At 43.1% G+C, this 21,368-nt stretch overlaps 1 protein-coding gene, 1 long non-coding RNA gene and 1 other non-coding gene across 3 annotated transcripts in view; 1 reads left to right on the top strand and 2 right to left on the bottom strand.

Moving 5' to 3' along the window:
* LOC122123294 (zinc finger protein 260-like) overlaps nucleotides 1–21,368 on the bottom strand; it is an 85,635-nt gene that overhangs the window by 29,896 nt on the left and 34,371 nt on the right. The window contains exon 6 of the mRNA XM_042697652.1: nucleotides 1,621–2,413. Within this exon, the coding sequence (XP_042553586.1) occupies nucleotides 1,621–2,413 (793 nt within the window). The remainder of the gene's footprint in view (nucleotides 1–1,620; nucleotides 2,414–21,368) is intronic.
* On the bottom strand, nucleotides 2,851–5,440 carry LOC122123261. Its single transcript, XR_006150366.1, has 3 exons — nucleotides 5,320–5,440; nucleotides 4,514–4,603; nucleotides 2,851–2,883 (listed from the first exon to the last, which is right to left on the bottom strand). It is a non-coding gene; the product is annotated as an uncharacterized LOC122123261 (long non-coding RNA).
* LOC122123366 lies at nucleotides 7,217–7,323 on the top strand. Its single transcript, XR_006150383.1, has one exon. It is a non-coding gene; the product is annotated as a U6 spliceosomal RNA (small nuclear RNA).

The raw sequence follows: 21,368 nt of genomic DNA, 5'->3' as shown, positions 1-21,368 counted from the left end.
CAGTACTATGCTCTGAAAACACACCTAAGTATCTGGATTTCCATGTCTAACATTCTCTATTTGGTTATCTACAGGAAGAAGATGATGTATAATTACTGTCTGATGAAATTCTATTACTATATCCATTTTTCTTTTGTTTGCTTTTACTGGTTATTAGCCTTAAATTCATGGCACTCTAGTCTTCTTTGGCTTCTATGGTAAAGCTTGGCACTCTATTCCACGTGCCACACCTCAAATTCTGACATTGTTCTATTTAGTATCACAAGTTCATTCATCTAATAAAGGCAGTGTATGTGTGATCCCTGTTATCTGTTCTCTTACAAGATGTTTACCAGGGCTGGGAAGTTGGGTCAGCGGTAGAGCACTTGCCTTGCATGCCTGAGGCCTTGGGTTCAATTCCTCGGCACCACATAAGCAAAAAGAAAAAAGCCAGAAGTGGTGCTGTGGCTCAAGTGGTAGAGCGCTAGCCTTGAGCTGAAGAGCTGAGGGACAGCACTCAGGCCCAGAGTTCAGGCCCCACGACCGGACCCAAAAAACATTAAAAAAAAAAAAAAAAAAAAGATGTTTACCAAAACTAAATTAGAAAAACTACAATACTTGAAATTGGGAAAAATATTTTCATAGCATGATCTAAAATAAAAATTGAGTAATTTAATGGAATTTTGTAACAAATTTAAAAAGTAAAAAATTGCAGAGGAATATAGATTAACATTGAACAGTCATGTGTAAAAACAGCATTCAGATGCTCTGTATGAACATACTTTCCACAGCAATTCAGATTTCCCATTTCTCATGACTAGACACGGGAACATGAGAATGTTCCAACCATTTAAATGTGAACCTCTTGACTGAGTAGAAGGCAAGACTGTATCATCTCATAATCATGACGAGAGGTCATCATGGAATATTCACAATGAGCACCTGCCACTAGAGTTTGCCATGAACAGTTTTGTTTCAAAAAAATAAATCCTTCAACCACACATTATAATGTGTAACCAATGTAGAGTGCCATCATGACAAACAATGAGCAGCATTTAAAATGTATTTTCATTGTGAAAATTTGTTTGAATTAAGAATAAATGTGACATGTAAAATAAAAAGCTTTCTTGGCTGGGCGCTGATGGCTCACGCCTGTAATCCTAGCTACTCAGGAGGCTGAGATCTGAAGATCACGGTTCAAAGCCAGCCCAGGCAGGAAAGTCCGTGAGACTCTTATCTCCAATAAACCACTAGAAACCCAGAAGTGGCACTGTGGCTCAAGCGGTAGAGCGCTCACCTTGAGCTGAAGAGCCCAAGGACAGTGCCCAAGCCCAGAGTTCAAGCCCCAAGACTGACCAAAAAAATTTTTTTCTTGATTTGAAATATCAATCTCACTAATTGGTAATTTATTTGATATACTCTTTCAAATACAGGCAAATAGATCAATAGATAGCGATATATATTTATGTCGCTTTGGAGTAAGCAGTAAGATTACGGTTCATTCATTGAATGCGGTGCTTTGTATAAGTGAGCACAAACTCACCCAGTCATTTGAAACCACGTAGACTCCTCTGTAACACCTGTCAATTTATCAGACCTTTGGCACAATCATTGGCTCCTTACATTCCTAAGATTTCTAACTAGTGTGAATTCTCTTATGCTTGATGAGGTGTGAATTCTGGGTAAAGGGCTTTCCACACCTGTTACATTCATAAGGTTTCTCTCCTGTGTGTATTCTCTGATGGATGTTAAGCTCTGTCTTCCGGGTGAAAGACTTTCCACACCTGTTACATTCATAAAGTTTTTCCCCAGTGTGTTTTTGCTGATGGACATTAAGATCTGCCCTCCTCATGAAACACTTTCCACACTTGACACATTCATAAGGCTTCTCTCCTGTGTGTGTTCTCTGATGGACAGTAAGGTTTGCCTTCTTGATGAAAGACTTTCCACACATGTTACATTCATAAGGTTTTTCTCCTGTGTGTGTTCTCTGATGATCAGTAAGGTGTGTCTTCCGGGTGAAAGACTTTCCACACACATTACATTCATAAGGTTTCTCTCCTGTGTGTGTTCTCTGATGATCATTAAGGTGTGTCTTCCGGGTGAAATGCTTTCCACACCTGTTACATTCATAAGGTTTCTCTCCTGTGTGTGTTCTCTGATGGGCAGTAAGTTGTGTCTTCCGGGTGAAATGCTTTCCACACCTGTTACATTCATAAGGTTTCTCTCCTGTGTGTGTCTTCCGATGGATAGTAAGTTGTGACGTCCAGGTGAAAGACATTCCACACCTGTTACATTCATAAGGTTTCTCTCCTGTGTGTCTTCTCTGATGTGAAGTGAGGTATGACTTCAGTCTGAAAAACATTCCACATTTGTCGCATTCATAAGTTCTCTCTTCTGTGTGACTTCTCTGATACTGATTGAGAGCTGACTTCTGGGTAGAATTTGTCCTACATCCTTCATATTGATAGGGTTTCTCTTCTGTGGGTGTTTGAGGTGGGAAAGTCAGATCTGACTTCAGAGACATAGATTTTTCACACTGGATATAATCATTGGACTTCTCTGCATATTTGCTATGGGGTTTTGCAAGGACAATTTCCCTACTGAAAGGTTTTTTACATACATTATATGTACAAGGATTCTCTCTTGTGCACATTTTCTGATGTGTAGTGACTGTATGTCTTAAATAGAAGGTTTTTCCACATCCAGTGCATTCAGGTGTTTTCCTCTGGCCCTGAAGTATTTCTTGGGCAAGGAGAGTAGACTTACATTGCTGCTCATCACTCAAATCAAAAGTTCTCATACTTTCTTCTACTGTGTTACTATTTTTGACAGCTACTTCACACAGACATTCACGTGGACTTTCCTGGAAGTTCTTAATCACATCCTCCATTTCTTGGACATCTAAAATGAGTCAGAGGAAAAAAAGACAAAAACTTAAGACCAAAACATAAGACCAAAAATTCCTTAATGAGGGGGCTGGGAAGGTAGGCTCAGTGGTAGAGTGCTTGCCTTGCATGCATGAGGCCCTGGGTTCGATTCCTCAGCACCACACAAGCAAAAAGAAAAAAGCCGAAAGTGGCGCTGTGGCTCAAGTGGTAGAGCGCTAGCCTTGAGCTGAAAAGCTGAGGGACAATGCCCAGGCCCAGAGTTCAGGCCCCACGACCGGACCCAAAAAAAAAAAAAAAATTCCTTAATGTAAAGGTAAAGACATTTTCTCCCATCCTATCTGTTAGAGACTTAAAATACCAAAGTATGGGGCTGGGAATATGTCTTAGTGTTAGAGTGCTTGCCTAGCATTCAAGAAGCCCTGGGTTTGATTCCTCAGTACCACATAAACAGAAAAAACCAGAAGTGGCATTGTGACTCAAGCAATAGAGTGCTAGTATTGAGCAAAAGAAGCTCAAGGACACTGCCCAGGCCTTGAGTTCAAGCCTCAGGACTGACAAAAAATGTATCAAAGTAGGAATAGCTTTATGAAAAATATACTCTTCTGCCTAATACATTAATTAAGAAAGTAATAATGATATTTTACAATGGAAAATGTTTTTCTGTATTTCAGTTTTTTCTTCTTTTTATATCAGGAAAAATATTTACTCAACTACATACTGCTAGAGTTTTAAGCTGAGTATTTGCCATCTGCCTTTAGTATTTTTGTGGTTGTGTTTTTCAAATATTGTTTTGTTTGACCATAGGGGAATGCTGCTTTGTTTCCTTTTCTTTTCTTGAAAAATGTATTTTTCTACTTTGCTTTTCATCTATTAGGTGAGACATACGAATAATTACTAGACTCAGAGACCATTAAGAGTATTTTATACATCCCCTTGCCTTTCATCTAAGCAGGAATGGTTTGTTTTAATTGTGAAGATGATGTACAGAGGGGTTACAGTTACATACTGTAGATAGTGAGTACATTTTTATGTCGGTTGTGGGGCCTGAACTTTGGGCCTGAGTGCTGTCCCTCAGCTCTTCAGCTCAAGGCTAGCATTCTACTACTTGAGCCACAGCGCCACTTCCAGCTTTTTCTGCTAATGTGGTGCTGAGGAATCGAATCCAGAGCCTCATGCATGCAAGGCAAGCGCTCTACCACTGAGCCACCTTCCCAGCCCCCTTAATGAGCCTTTTTAGACTAAATGCTTTGCTTCTGAATCCCAGTATCTGCCCACCACTGATAAGCTATTTTCCTTATTAAAGGACAGCAACCCTGGCATACTACTTATTTCCTCATACCAGCACACTCCGAATTTCAAAGAAAATGAAATCTCATATTCTAAATTTCTCATTTTAGTTTTTTGTTTCAGAGTAATTTCTACAAGGAGAAAGAGAATTGCTAACTTTAATTCTACTGCCACACAGAGTTCAGTGTTTCCGTATGAATTCTGGATTCACAAGTCTTTGAGACAAAGGATCACCTAGTTCTCTACCACACTCAGGACTCAGGGGAAGTAGGAACATTATTGCTCAGTACAATGCAAGATGAACTTACCAACCAAGCTCTCAATCCAACATCACTATGCAAGGTGTATTAACTCACTTGTGTAATTCTTGTCTGAGGCTTCTCCTATCCATGGTTCTGCACCTTCCTCCAGCTTGACAATCAAGTTAGGTTTAGGAACACAGGGCCCTGCTAATAAGAACCAGTGAAGAACTGTTGCTCATGCTGGGTCATCACTGCTATAAAAGTTCAGACATCCTATTCACAAGGTTGCTACTAAATCTTGTTTCTCATTCCTCACTGGATCCATAGTTAACTTGCCCCCAGCTTTGGATTTATTTTGCCAGTTATGTAGCTTGAACTCAGCTCTTTTGCTGAAGGCTAGCATTCTACCAATTTGAGTCCCAGCTCCACTTCCAGTTTTTAAGTGGTTAATTGGAGATAAGTCTTGTGGTGTCTTTGCTGCCATTACTGGCTTCAAACTGAAATCCTGGATTTTAGCCACCAGATTAGCTAGGATTAAAGGGATGAACCACCGCACCCAATACCACACTTGAATAATAAATACCCACTTTCATCTAGTGATTCCCAGATCATGCTTCCAATAGTCATATACATTCTACTCTACATTGTATATCCACCTACAACAAATCGTCTCAAGTGGGAAGACTGTCTCGTGTTAGTGGAACACAGTTTAGAACTTTTGTCTCACTTCTTACTTGGCAACTTGAAAAAAGAATACAAATGCCTCACGAGTTATATAATCAAGTTGAAGTTTTCCTGAAAAAGGAATGATACTTCGCATGGACTGGAATCTTCTACTCAAATACCAATGCAAGTTTGATAAATGTTCACATATCTACTAAAAACACTTGACCTAACAAATGAATGTGACTTTTGCTCACCCAAGGACACCAGGTTGCCGTAGGTCTCCAGCATTACATCTCTATACAGGGTCCTCTGAACAAGATCCAAGTCCTGCCACTCCTCCCAGCTGAAGTCCACAGCCACATCATCAAATGACACCAGTTTCTGTAATGGCACATTTCCATCAAGTAAAAATATGTGTATGTGTGTATGTATGTGTGTGCATGTATGTGTGTATATACGTGTCTGTGCGCGCGTGCGCCTTTAGTCATGAGAATATCAAGTCTGGAATTTCATTCTTCTACATGCATGTTTTTGTCTTAAATAGAGTATTTGGGGCTTGATGTATTATCTATACAATGCGAGAAAGAAAAATGAAAGTAGAAATGTTTGCTTAAAGAAATTAGCTAATTATTCATTTGGCCTTTATAAGATTTGACACTGTGGCTCAAGTGGTAGAACCCTAGCCTTGAGCTGAAGAGCTGGGGACAGTGCGCAGGCCCAGAGTTCAAGCCCCACGACCATCCAAAAAAAAAAAAGTTAAGTAAAGGAGGCATGTGATCTAAAAAATATACAAGAAATTTTTTAAAGTTCAAATGAAATATAGTACTAATTTGTTCTGTAGAGACTAAAAGGAGAGATTTTTTTACTCCCATATCAAACCCATTACAAATGAAGACTGTACAGCAATTTTTCCAATCTAGCCATTCTTGAAAATACTAGAGGTGTAGAGGCTGACTAACACCAAAAATGGAAATATATCTGTAAGAAAGAAAATATCCTTCAATTCACAATTGGGCTGAGGCACTCTCCTAAAATGTAGATTGAAGACATTTTCAGGAAATGATACTTCATTAAAAAAACATTGTATTTAAGAGTATTACAAGAAATTATTCTCCCCCAAGAGAACACCAAAAGGAGTCAACATAGATATAAAACAGTAAATGTGCCATGTGCTGGTGGCTCACACCTGTAATCCTAGCGATTGAGGAGGCTGAGATCTGAAGATTGCAGTTCAAAACCAGCCCAGGCAGGCTCTTAACTCCAATAAACTACAAGAAAACCAAAAGTGGTGCTGTGGCTCAAGTGGTAGAGCGCTGGCCTTGAGCTGAAGAGCTCAGGGACAGTGCCCAGGCCTAGAGTTCAAGCTGCATTATCGACCAACAACAACAACAACAAAACCCAACAGTAAATGTTTAGGTAAGGATAAAGGAATGTATGAATGTATAGAACATACATTTTATGTAATTTTTCTAAAATGACGAAATGATGAAAATGATTTGTGCAAGGAAAACATAGCACCATATCATTATTCATAGAGCATGAAAATTCAATATACAAACACATAAGTGTATTAAAAATAAAGTACATGGGTTAGGTAAATGGATCAGCTGATATTGTACTTCCTGGGCAAATATGAGGGCCTGAGTTCAAAGAATTAATTCCACCAAAAAAGAAACTAAAAGGCCAATAGTGTTAGGTTATTAATGGAATTATCTCACTGAAAAGTAACTATATTATATGATGTCATATGCTGGTACTGTGAGAATATTGTAAACTCTTAGAGTACTTGGTAATAATAGAGTGAACTACACTGAGCATGTTAGTGTCCTTTGTCTACCATACAAATTAATCAGACTGGACAGGAAATTTATTTTCTTGCAGTTCCTGTATACAATTTTTGTGCATGGTTTACTTCTGCCAAAGCTCTATGCTTCAGTCCTAGGATGGCCTTTGTTCTGTACAAAAAAAATCTCTAATTACTTCTTTATGAAGAACACAGTGTAACTATCAGACAAGATTACAGGTACTACATAACAGCCCTTTAAAAGGGATATATGGGCCTTGCATATTTATAAGTTGCACAGATGCAGTAAACCATAGAGCCAAAATATTGGAAAAAGTATGGCAACTGTATTAAACATTCAGTCTTTGGTGTTCGCTTCGGCAGCACATATACTAAAATTGGAACGATACAGAGAAGATTAGCATGGCCCCTGCATAAGGATGACACGCAAATTCGTGAAGCGTTCCATATTTTTAAACAAAGGAGGAGGCTACAATGCTTGATAAGAAATGTACTCATTATCTTGCCCATGTAATTGTAGTCCTTCTGTACAGTATTTTCACAATAAAAAAAAAATTCAGTCTTTGAACAAACCATCATTATCCTATGAACAATTCAGTATAATAGCTATTTACATAGGATTTAAATTGTAATGGGTATGACAGGTGATTTACAGAGTAGAGAGGAATGCCTACAGGTTATACTAGAGGTGCTTTACAGTATATGGAAGGACGTATGCAGGTTACATGGAAACAAAATAGGAAATGAGTATCATATGAGACAAACAAATAACAAATAGCAAAGTGGCCATCAAAATTAAACTGCATTAACACTGTAATATATAGTTAATATAGAAGGCACTGTCTGGCTTGAACAGAAAGAAAAAACTCATATACTTTGAAAAAGACATATATGAAATATATAGAAAGAAAGAAATGAATACAAAGATATCAGAAGTAAAAATCAATAATGGAAAACACAAATACTAATATGAAATGAAGCAAATATCAGCCCAAATTGTATGACCACCTATATAAACTATTCATAATAATATATAGAGCTGACATCTAGATAATAAAAGCTGTATGTTGAAACTCAAAGTCTCCAAAGCCATGTTTAAAAGGCCATAGAATTACAATTTCTTAAATCTACCATTCTGTGTAGCTACATTAACCATTCTTTGAACCACAATCTATGATTCTGCTTTCTGAGTAGCTATAATTACAAGTGTGAGCCACTCGTGCCCAGCTCAATGGTCTATTTTTTACAAGTATCCATGGTAACTTTCCCTTTGTAAATTCAAGCAAATATGCTTGCCTGTGGAGACTCAGGGCCCAAGTGCTAGTGAGCCTTGGGATGCCCCGTTTCACCCTCTCTGTCTCAGTTTATGTCTGTGTTTGTGTGATTTTCTTTGGCTCCAGAATCCTGTAGAACTACCTCAGGTAGCAACAATTTCCCTCTATAATAGGTAAGAGAAATGTCAATTATAAGAGCCACATCAGCAAAGATAAATTGATCAGTAAGAAAACTAGTTCCCAGATAAAGCATGTGAAGAAAAAAAATGAGAAATATATGGAGGTACAAGAACTGAGAAAGAGACAGAGAAAAACAAATACAAAGAAAGAATGAAATAAAGAAACCTAGTAAGCAAGAAACAGAATGAATAGAGAAAATTTTAGAAAGAGTCTTGTGAAGACACCTTAGAATAAAACAGAGGGATTTCTAGAAGGCCATAGACTATATCATCAAATATAGCCTAAGTATCAAGTAAGATAAAGACCATGAAACAGTCCAAGAACTATGTATGGAGAGTAATTTATGTACATATAGCTACTCAGTCCCACAGAATATCAAAAGTTGTGTGGGACCACACTGTTTAAGCAACTGTAGTAAAACTTTATTAAGAGCTTAATGTTACTCATGAGGATGGGATCTCTGACAAGTTGCTAGTGAACCTTCACCTTCCATGCGAAGTCACCTACTTTCAATCTCATAACAAATGTGACTCCTTTTTCTCACATCAGAAAAAACTAAACAAACTGAAGCCAATCTGCACTCAACTTAGAATGTAAGATTTCATAATCTGCAAAGTCTACAAGCCATTTTTAACTGATTTAGAAACATTTTTCTGAAGCTGAATCTGTTTTTCTGTTTTTCCATCTTGGACACTCTTACGTTCATAAAATGGAATGTAAAACAAAGTGAGAAATGAAAAGCAACTCACCACAGATCCTTTCATTCTTTCTTGCTGTTGATAATGAACAGGAGATTCTGAAACCATGGCTGGAAGAGAAGGCAAGTGAGGTAGTCAGGAAAGAACCTGTGTGATTGTGCTCCAGATTTTCCTTCTCAAAACATTATACATGGGGCTGGGAAGGTGGCTCAGTGGTAGAGGGCTTGCCTTGCATGCATGAGGCCCTGGGTTCGATTCCTCAGCACCACATAAGCAAAAAGAAAAAAGCCGGAAGTGGCGCTGTGGCTCAAGTGGTAGAGCGCTATCCTTGAGCTGAAGAGCTGAGGGACAGCGCCCAGGCCCAGAGTTCAGGCCCCACGACTGGACCCCCCCCCCCAAAAAAAAAAAACCATTATACATGAACTGGATAAGCATAAAGCCTTCTTGGGAAAGAATCTTGACTGTGTCAAGTAGACCATTAAACTCTTTACTAAAGAGGAATCCACAGTCCATTAGTATACTATACTAGATAGTATAAACTCATTTCATTTCTTAGTTAATATACATACAGAACTGGTAAAAACTAATGTTCCCACAAAAATAATTGAATAATTGAAACCAAAAGAACACATCACATCTTCACTAAAACTAGTTATTAGTGAAATACACTTAAGAGACATATAAAATATTTTTTTAATTACTGAAAAGCTATCCTAGGACTCCATTGAGCATTTATGCTCTACCTCATTCATTTACAAGTTTAAGCACCATGGACAGCGTGTGTTATAATTTAGTATTTTTTACCCAAAAAATGTATACAGACCTGTTTCTTATGTTATAATGTTTCACTAATTTTTATCAAATGGCATATTTCCCTGTACCCAAATACTCAGTGCACCCTGGTGCAATGACTTACAATTTGCCATTTAATCTGCTTTGGCCAAAGGGATATCAGTAAAAACCATATAGACACCAGTTTGACAAGTCGTTCACTGTCCTAAACATTCATATGAAGAGCCTTGGCCATCCTACTAGATATATAAGATGTAATAAAGACACAACATGAAATACTGGTCATAGGAGTAACAGAATCCCAACCAGCAACCCTCAACCAAGGAACCAGAAGATTGAAGTCTTATATGTTATTTAAACAGTATTAATACAAAATAACAAGCTGAGAATACCCCAAAATGTAGACCATAAAACTTAAAACAAGTAATTTAAGTACTTCTTGGTTCACTTATTACACAGGAAAAGCTATTATCCACAATTCTGGTTTTTTTATTTTTGGGGTTTTTTTGGTCAGTCCTGGGGTCTGAACTCTGGGCCCTGGGCACTGTCCCTCAGCTCTTCAGACCAAGGCTAGTGCTCTACCACTTGAGCAACAGTGCCACTTTGGATTTTTCTGCATATATGGTGCTAAGGAATCGAACCCAAGGCCTCATGAATGCAAGGCAAGCACTCTACCACTAAGCCACCTTCCCAGCCCATTCTGTTTTGCTTTATTTTTTTAATACAATAAACTAGACTGGAAACTCTTAATATAAGATAAACTTCATGTGTGTGCAGGTGCATGCTCATGCACACACTAGTGTTAGTGTTTGTACTCAGGTCATGGGCACTATCCCAGCACTGGTAAAAAAAAAAAAAAAAAGATAACGTTTCTTAAAAGGAATTGGCTTTATCCAATGATTTAATGAACTTCAGAGAGAAGACTGAGGTTACTCAAATTCTGCCACTGTGCTGCAATATAGAAATTCTACCTGTCTCCATCTATAGGCTCCATGATGCAACATGAGCTCTTGCTTGAGCTGTCAGGCCTGACATCTCCCAATCTACATAAACGTGTGTGTGTGTGTGTGTGTATATATATATATATATATATATATATTCACACACACACACACTGAATGCGTACACACACAGACACAGGTATGTTTCAGTTCCATGTTTTTGCTGGTGTGTGGGAGATAAGGCTTTCTATTGCCTTTGAACCTTGATCCTCAGATCTCAGCCTCCTGAATAGCTAGGACTGTAGGCATGAGCCACTGTCATATGACACATACATGTCATCTTGGTTCTGTACATCTGGCTGTACTTCCATCATGTGGAACTTAAACCCAGTTCTTCCAGGAGCTAGAGTTACCCAGCAGCAAATCCCAGGAAACTCCATGGATTTGGGTCAAGCCTAGGGTCTCACACAAGATGCCAGGATCATACACTGGCTGCTGGCAATGGAGATTGTCTCGGGTGATAGTTAGCAGTCTGCCATTTTTTCTTTGTTGCCAGTACCAGAACTTGAACTCAAGATCTGATCACAGTCCCTTAGCTCTTTTACTCAAGACTAAGAATGTCTACCACTTGAGCTACAGCTCCATTTCAGGCATTTTAGTGGTTAAGTGGAGATAAGAGTCTCACACTTTCTTCACACCACCACCCTCAGATCTCAACCTCCCAAGTAGCTAAGATTACAAGCTTGAGCTACCAGCACCTGGCTCAAATAGTATTACCGGTCATACTACTTTCAATTTTGAGCTGTGTGGCTCTAGTCAAGTGGCTTAATCTCTTTAGTCCCATTTCCTGACGTGTGAAGTGAGGATTTTAAAAAAGCATAGTAATAATAATACTCTGTGGGGGGCTGGGAAGGTGGCTCAGTGGTAGAGCGCTTGCCTTGCATGCTCCAGGCCCTGGGTTCGGTTCCTCAGCACCACATAAGCAAAAAGAAAAAAGCCGGAAGTGGCGCTGTGGCTCAAGTGGTAGAGCGCTAGCCTTGAGCTGAAGAGCTGAGGGACAGCGCCCAGGCCCAGAGTTCAGGCCCCATGACCGGACCCCCCCCCCCAAAAAATAATACACTCTATGGGGGTGGCTATGCACATCTGATGGGGTAAAAATAAGATAAATGAAACATTCATCTCAATACAGCAGTTATTAGTAATCAATATTTATTATTTGTCACTGCTATTATTTGGGCTGGCCTTGATCTGAGACGCCTTCTAAGGTGCAGGGTAGATGAGAAAGGTCCCGCTGCAGCCTCTTCTCTGCCCCCCACCTCACTGGCTCCCTTTGAAGTCACCAGAGGCCCTGGGGTAATAAATGTCCCAACCCTGTTGGTTATGACTTGCTGCCAGATTTGACTTGAACCACTGCTGCTCTGGCTGTGTATTTGAGGAAAGGGGCTAAATGCAGCTGGGGGCCAATGGGGAGATAGCAGCCCATTCTAGCTCTGGTCTTTGAAGGTTCCCCCAGCCACTAGGGAGAAAGAGAGAGAGAAGAGAGGGAGAAATAGAGAGAGAGAGGAGGTTGCTCCACAAAGCTGTTTAGTTTACTAATCACAGTGCTGACAAGAGTCTGTGCTGGCTCAGGGCTGCCAACTGGGCTGGAGGGACCCACTCTGCAGCCATTGAGGGGGCTCGCTTTCTTTTCCTGGGGTGCTGGTGTTGTGGGTCTTTCTCACATCTTTCCAGGCTACCAGAAGATGAGGTAGGAGAAAGATCACATTGGAAGATTTTAGGAATGTCATGGAAAGGCTGAGATTCCAGGGAGTGGACATCCATCTCTGCTTCTTCTGTTGATGGCCTCAGTTTCCTAGTTTTTTCAAGAGAAGCAAAGGCTAGCACTTCTTTTCCAGGGCTCAGGAATGCACAGCAGGGGCTCTGTAATGGGGAATCTGACCTTCAGCACCAGCCAAGGACACATGGTTAAAAAACTCAAGTTTGTTTCCTGGCTCTCTAGAGGTTCCCAGATACACAGCACTTTCTATTTCACTCAACTCTTGAAAAGAACTACTTCTTTCCTTCCCTTCCCTCTCTTTCCTTCTCTGGCATCCTTCCTCTCATTCTTTGCACTTGAACTTAGGGCCTGACCCTGAGCTTTTTCTCTCAAGGCTAGCTCTCTACCATTTTCAGACACAGTTCCATTTCTGGCTTTCTGGCTAGGATTACAGGTCTGAGCCACTAATGCCATCTTTGTTCCTGCCCTCACTCATTCCTTCCTTCTCCTCTTTCCTGCTATCCCTCTTTCTTTTTTCTTTCTCTTTCTTTCATTTTGTGCTGGTCCTACAGCCTGAACTCAGGGTCTGGGCACTGTTCCTTAGCTTTTTAGTTCAAGGCTAGAATTCTACCACTTGAGCCACAGCTCCACTTCCAGATTTTGGTAGCTAATTGGAGATAGGAGTCTCACAGTCTTTCCTGCCCAGGCTGGCTTTGAACCACAATCCTCAGATCTTAGTCTCCTGACTAGCTAGGATTACAGGTGAACCACCAACACCTGGCCAATTAATTGTTGTTTCAAGGATTTTAATGGCAGACAGAGTAGTTAGTGCTGTACTGAAACACAAGCCAGGCACTGTGAAAAGGGCATACATGTCTCAACTGGCTAGGATCAAACATTATTAAAACCAATTCACACTGGGGAAACTTAAAGCTCACTTTAACATATTTACCTAGACGATTCAGGAATCTATGTCTGATGCCAATGGTTCAAATCTATAATCCTAGCTACAGAGGAAGCTGAGATCTGAAGACTGTGGTTCAAAGCCAGCCTGCACAGAAAGGTCTGTGATACTCTTATCACAAATGAAGAAATAAAGAGCAAGAAGTGGAGCTGTGGCACAAGTGGTATAGTTTGCCAACCTTGAGAATAAAAGCTCAGGCTCAGCTCCCAGACTCAAAGTTCAAGCCTTAGGTGTAGTATATGTGCACATACATGGACTCACATAAACACACACACACACAAATGACTCTAGCCCGTTTGTCTCTTGGGTCACATACGTTGCTCCAAAGAAAGGTTCTGGGGCAATGGCAGATACTTGTCTAAGGCATTGATTCACCAGAAATTTTCCTCCCCTGTCATATGGAAATGAGGATACCTGACTTGTTGGAAGCATTAGATGAGCTAACAACAATGGGTGTACGTGTGAGTATGTGTGTGTGCCAGTCCTAGAGCTATCCCTGAGCTTTTTTGCTCAAGGCTGGCACTCTACCACTTGTGCCACTGGCCCACTTCCAGCATTTTTTGATGTTTAATTGGAGATAAAAGTGTCATGGACTTCCCTACCCAGGGCTGGCACTGAACCACCATCATCAGATTGCTAGCCTCCTGAGTAGCTAGGATTATAGATGTGAGCCAGCTTCTGGCTGTAATAATGTTTTAATGAAGGGGAGCTGGTGAGATTCCTCAGTACCTATTCCATACTGACCTCCTCTGAGATTCCCTAAAGTGCAATCATAGCAGGGCTCTGTCTTCAAGGAGCCAGGATGAGTCAAAACCAGCCAAGTAATACTGTGATGACAAACATCCTGACCTTATTTCTACTCACAATATGAGTTCAAGGTGAGTCAGTAGGAGCTTCTGTTCTTCCTGTAGAGGACAAAGGTCACCAAGCAGTCTCTGCTCTGACACACTTCCAAGATCACTGGCAAAGAGAAATGAACTCAGACTTCATACTGACACATAGATTCTACAGCTAATATGTGGCAATCACATGATTGTGCCTAACCTTGAAAAGAACAGAAAATATAAATCTACCATGTTCCAAGAAACAACAGCTGTGTGTCCCATGGTCTGGGAAAGCAGGCATGTATGTCAACTACTTATAAGTGTTGTGGGCCCATGGATGAGAAGTTGCTTTGTCATTTTTTAAAATTTCTGAGCTGGTGGTAGAGAGTACAACTTGAACTGAGGGCCTAGGCACTGTCCCTTAGTTATGCTTTACCACTTGAGCCACAGCTCCACTTCTGGCATTTTTGATGGTTAATTGGACGTAACAGTCTCACAGACTTACCTGCTCAGACAATCTTAGAACCATACTCTTCAGCTCTTAGCCTCCCGAGTAGCTAGGAATACAGGAATGAGCCAGCAGGGCCCAGCTGTCACCTTATCATTTTTAAAAAGTCTCTTGTCTACATATCTCTAGGAGCTCCTTTCACTATGTATATTTCATATAAATATAAAGAGGCACATAGGCACCTTATCGTATATGCAGATAAGAATCGCATGACATCTAGTCTCGTGTTCAGTGCAATGTTCAATACTCACATTACTTCAACAGACACATTTGGCATTTGTCCAAAATGACAAATCCCAGACAGGTGCTGGTGACTCACAGCTGGAATCCAATCATGAGGTTGAGATGAGAGGATTGCAGTTCAAAGCCAGCCTGTATAGGCAAGTCTGATGCTCTTATCTCAATTAACAAGGAAAAAAAAATCAAGGGGGCTGGGAAGGTGGCTCAGTGGTAGAGCGCTTGCCTTGCAAGCCTGAGGCCCTGGGTTCGATTCCTCAGCACCATATAAGCAAAAAGAAAAAAAAAAGCCGGAAGTGGCACTGTGGCTCAAGTGGTAGAGCGCTAGCCTTGAACTGAAGAGCTGAGGGACAGCGCCCAGACCCAGAGTTCAGGCCCCACAACCAGACCCCCCCCCCCAAAAAAATCAAAAACCAAAAGCCAGAAGTAGAAATGTGGATCACAATGTAGAGAATCAACTGTGAGCAAAAAAAAGCCAATCAAAAATATGGGCTGGGGTTGGAGATTTAGCTCAGGGGAAGAGCACTTGCCTGTCAAGTACAAGGCCCTGAGTTCCATCCTCAAATGTGAAAATATAAACAAAAACAAAAAACAACTACTACATTGAAACCTATTCATGCCTAGAGGCAAACTTTAAAGGAAATCACTACCCCCTCTTTAAAAAACTATCTGGGCTGGGCCCAGTGGCTTATGCCTATAATCCTAACTACTCACGAGGCTGAGATCTGAGGATCATGGTTCAAAGACAGCCAGGGCAGGAAAGTACAGGAGACTCTTATCTCCAATAAACCACTAGAAAACCAGAAGTGACACTGTGGCTCAAGGAGTAGAGCATTTGTCTTGAGCTGAAGAGCATAGGGATAGCTCCCAATCCCAGAGTTCAAGCCCCAGGACCAACAAAACAAAATAAAATATATGATCTGGGTGCTGGTGGCTCACATCTGTAATCCTTGCTACTACTCAGGATGCTGAGATCTGAGGTTCACAGTTCAAAGCCAGCTTGGACAGCATAACATGGGACTCTTATCTTTAATAAATTAGTCAGAAAAAGCCAAAAATGGTGCTCTGGCTCAAGTGGTAGCCTTGAGAAAAAGAATCTCAGGGACAGTACCCAGGCCCTGAGTTCAAGCCCCAGGACCAAAACAAAAAAAGAATATGAGGTCCTGAGATCAACACGCCTGCATGCCTGTGTACATGCATGCACACGTGTACATGTGCATGTACATGCACACACATAAACAAACATAAACACACACACACATACACAACATATTCCCAGCCCAGCCTTAACAACTGAATCCAAGTCTCTGGGGCTGGCTCTTAGCAGTCTGCATTTGAGTCTAGCTAAGGTACATTTGTCATCCTAGCTAGAGGCTGAGATATGAGAACCAGGGTTCAAACCAGCCTAGGCAGCAAAGTTCATGAGACTCTTATTTCCAATGAACCACCCAAAAAGCTGCAATTGGAGCTGTAGCTCAAGTGGTAGAGCCTTGAGCAAAAAAGCTCAGGAATAGTACCCAGGCCATGATTTCAAGCCCTAGGGCTGCCACGAAAAAGTATAGAAAGACTTACCAGCTAGTAAGCAAGACAGCACACACTGTATTCACTCCTGCACCAGGCTCTGCTGGGCTCAAATAGGTGGGTAAGAAAATATGTTGGTTTGTGCCAGTGCTAGAGCTTGAATTCTGGGTCTGTGCGCTGTCTCTTGTCCTTTTCTCTCTAGGCTGGTGCTCTACCACTTGAGCCACAGCTCCACTTCCAAAGAAAAGAAAGTTGCATGAAAGGAAACAAAAAAGAACAGGCCAAAAGGCTGTACATACCCCATTATGAGACAGCTTTGGGCACAATTCCAGGGTGGCCAGCAGTCATGTAGCTGGTGATGGGTTTCTCAAAGAAGTTCAAGTGCCAGAACCTTAGTTTCCTTATGGGTTCTTGGTGATCAGTGTCCTACCTAAGCCTAGAACTGCCAGCCTAGCAATAATTTTTTTTTTCCGGTCATGGGGCTTGAACTCTAGGTCTGGGCACTGTCTCTGAGCTCTTCAGCTCAAGGCTTAATGCTCTACCACTTGAGCCACAGCTCCCACTTCCGGATTTTTCTGTTTATGTGGTGCTGAGGAATCGAACCCAGGGCATCATGAATGCAAGACAAACCCTCTACCACTGAGCCATCTTCCCAGCCCAAACTGCCAGCCTAGAACAGCCAGCCACACTATAGTTCTCTCAAAGTTCCCAAGAGACTAACTGTTTTATTTTTTATGCTGGTCCTAGGGCTGGAACTCAGGGCCTTGATGCTGTCCCTATGGTTTTGTGCTCAAGAAGAGGAGAAGAGAAGAATTTCACAGATTTTCCTACCCAGGCTGGCTTTCAATCATGAGCTCAGCTCTTAGCCTCCTGAGTAGCTAGGATTACAGGCATGAGCCACTGATGGCAGCTAAATAATTCTATTCCTTTATTAACTAGCACTCTAGTAATCCACAAGCCCATGACTGAAACAGTAACTGGGGCCAGGGCCCACTGAGGGACCCAGGAAACTAGGCTCTCACCCAGAATTCATCACCCTGGAGTGGGGGTGAGCTTCCTGAGGGGCTCCTGGACCTCTCCTGCTGACAGTTCCACTCCTCCAGGATATGGCCAGACCTGCTAGTCAGCCCTAGCTGAGGAGAGCTTAACCCTGCCTGCAGACCCTAGGCTAGGGTTCGCAAACTTGGCTACCAACTCCAATGCTCCAGTTCTTACTTGAAGTCAGGAAAGAAGAGAAGTCTCAAAGAAGGATCTAGGCCAGGTATGGGAGGCTCACCTCATTTTCCCCATTCCATTGCACATGCTACAGAAGCTCCCTCCATTCTCCATTACATTGTGTTGGTTGGAGAAGCAAAAGTCTCAAGCTTTTCTCTTTCTGACTCTGACATATGTGTAAGATGCAGAAGGTCAGGCATATGCAAAATACAGAAGACACACAACTTGCCCACACAACTCAAACACTGTTAGGGGCAATTAGCTGCTACAGGACACACTGTCAACTGCCAAGTTCACCTCAAGATACTAACTAGAGCATTTGCTAACCTCCAATTGATTAGTACTGTGACAAAGAGCCCTCAGTGCTCAAGATACCAAAAGGGCCAGAGAGCAGCCTGACAGTGAGGAAAAAGGAAAACCATCAACCTCAAAAAGTCAGCCTTTTCCCTTCAGGCCAGCTAACAATCAGTCAAGACTAACCCTGATACACAAATTACCCACTTCCTACAGTATTTTCACAATTAAAAAAAATGTGAGAAAAAAAGAAAAAAAATTACCCACTTCCTATAGTACCAGGAAAATCATATAGGTAAATCTGAAATGTCTCACTCTATGAAGCAATTCAAGCATGCATAGACTTACCAGGAGATGAGAGAGTTGGAGTGATGTGACTGAGTAAGAAAATGCTAGTCAAAACCAGATACCAAGCCAGCTCCCGCCTGTAATCCTAGCTACTTAGGAGGCTGAGATCTGAGGATCGTGGTTCAAAGCCAGCCTGGGGCAGGAAAGACCGTGAGACTCCTATCTCCAGAAAACCAGAAGTGGCACTGTAGCTCAAGTGGTAGAGTGCTCGCTCGCCTTGAGCTGAAGAGCTGGGGGACAGTGCCCAGGCCCAGAGTTCAAGCCCCATGACTGACAAAAAAGAAAAAAAAACAGACACCAGTGGATCACACAACTAATCCTAGCTACTCAGGAGGCTAAAATCTGAGAATCCTGGTTTTAAGCCAGCCCAGGCAGGAAAGTCTGTAAAACTCTTATCTCCAATGAACCACCAAAACGCCAGAAGTGGAGCTGTGGATCAGGTGGTAGAGCACTGGCCATGAGTGAAATAAAAAAATAAAGAACAGTACCCAGGCCCTGAATTCAAGACCCAGGATCTGAACACACACACACACACACACACACACACACACACACACACGCTAATTTAGTCCAGATGCATATCCACATTGGGAGGTGCACAAGTAAGTTTCAAAGAGGCAGAAATAAACATGATCACAGTTTGGGCTGTAAAAAAAAAAAAAAAAAGGAAGGCATGTGACATTCTCCCCTCTGGAAACTGCACTCTGGGAATTGTGGGATCCCTCTACCAGGACATCTCTATACTCAAACGTGGCAAGTTCCTCAAGAACCAGAAACTCACCTTTCACCCCATCCAAGGGACCTGAAACTCCAAGATCTTTTGCACTCACTCCCCAAGGAATCCACAGGACCTGAGAAAGAAATAAGGTGGGGAAAGCGGAATAGGGAAAGGGGAGTGGGGAGGCAAATGGTAAGATGGCTGACCAGAGCAGAAGCACCAGGATCAGCAGGGGGGGTGAGGGAGGGGAGCAGAGAGGATGAGAGGATGCCTTCCTACAGAAAGCATCACACCCTGGGATACAGGCATATACAGACAGGGTACTCCCCAGAAAGAGAACGCTGGCCGAGATCAGGAGACAGGAGAGGGCAACCGAAAGGAGGACTGGAAGTAAGAGTCCCAGACGGGGGCACCAAGGGCCCTGGGTTCTAATTCTGAATCTCCTCTGGACAAATCCCTATCCTCGGAGCCTCAATTTACCCCACGGGGCGCTGGGGGGGGGGGGGCGGGATGGGGAAAAGCACAGACTTTTCCCGACAAAAGGAAGTGGGGAAAAAGAGCCGCACGCCAGCGTTTGGGGGAGAAGGGGAACAGCAATTCCTGGCCCCACCGCACCGATCGGCTGAGACCAGCACCCCGCGGATGCCATCGGGCTGCGGGAAGACCAGGGCCACTAAGTCCCATACCTACCGCCTGCAGAGGCCCCTGTCTCCCGCCTCTTCTCCGCTGGCCGCGAGCCCTGCACCGCACCTGGGCCTCGTCCACGTGGCGGCAGCGACCACAACCCGATAAACACGAGCAGCCACGGCGCCCTCCGCGCTCCAACTCCGCAGCACTCCCGCCACTGGCTGGCTGGCGACCCGGACCATACCACTAGGTCACCGCTGCAGGGTAAGTCGCCCGTGTGGGGCACTGTGGAGCCACCAGATCCACGATTCCCTAGTCTACACTTGCTAGTAAATGCCTGTAGCTGTCGGGCCGCGACTTCTTGTGCAGTATTGCAGTCTATCCGGGGGCGACCTGGGGCGGGGAGGGTCCAACATCAACATCTGATATCCCCCCCCCTCCGGAGCTGCCATGGTGAGTCCCGCTCCTTGGTGGCTCCCCCACCCCTACCCCCAGGACGGTGAGGTAGAGGCCGAGTTGGCTTGTTGGGAGCTAATTGGTGCCCGCGGGAGGCTAGTGATCGTGGTGCATTTGGGCGCAGTTTCAGTGCGCTCCAGGATCCAATCCCGGCCTCCCCTGCTGCTGCTGTGGTCGGGGGAGTAGAGCCATTGCCCAGTCCCTCGGGGCCTGGGACTCCCCACTGGTCTTGGCCCGGCCTGAGGACACCAAGACCTGCTTTGTCTCCGGGATCTCAGTGTCTATTCAGGCCCTCAGCCACACCCACTACCTTTCCTGGGGCAGTCTGTAGCTCCAACCTGATCTGAGCTTTCTTCTGCCCTAGAGTTCCCTCCAGGATAGTTGGCCACTCCCAATCTCTGCCCAGATCTCCCTGTGCATGCAGAGTACCCCCTCTACCTCTAGCCCCAGAGTTAGAAGCTGGATAGGGGTAAACACCAAGTTGCTCTCTCTCCCAAGAACAAGATGACCCCACTAATAAATCTCTTTACAACAATCCTTCTCCTTTATGTCTCCCCCATGATGTCCTAGGATGGCCCCGATGGATTCTTTCGGTGTCCTTGGCCCTGAAATGGGATTCACGCTGTGATCTCTGTGTATTTCTGCCCATGGGCCCTGGGGTTTCTTCCTGAATAAGACACCAGATGTTTGGTACATGCCCATACATAAGCAAGAGTGTAGTCAGTGCCACTGCCATGCCTACCAAAGTGGTGGCGAGGTGACCCAAGCCTGTCTGTAGGCCCCTTACTCATGCAGGTCCAGTACCACGTATATCCTCTGGACACTTAACACATGCTAAGCCCTGCCCCAAACCTCCAATTTGGGGCTTGTCTCCATTCAGCACTATTTGGCAACTGATCAGCCAGCACCCACGTGTGCCAGAACCTGTGCCAGGCTCCAGGAGTGGAGGGAGTTGAAACCATTGGGGGCTGAAACATTAAACAAATATGCAGTCACCCAAGATGAGGAAATGTGTGCATCACTGTGATGAGGGATCTGTAGAAAGACTGTCTGCACCACAGAGAATCTGGCCCGTTGCTCCAGTCATCCCTTAACTGCTTCCTCCCCAATGTCCTCATCTCTGCCACACTCCACACATTCCCTCTT

The sequence above is a fragment of the Dipodomys spectabilis genome, unplaced genomic scaffold (genome assembly GCF_019054845.1).
Source record: "Dipodomys spectabilis isolate Male_0828 unplaced genomic scaffold, ASM1905484v1 ptg000227l, whole genome shotgun sequence".
NCBI lineage: Eukaryota > Metazoa > Chordata > Mammalia > Rodentia > Heteromyidae > Dipodomys > Dipodomys spectabilis.
This window is presented reverse-complemented; position numbering and strand designations above follow the sequence as displayed.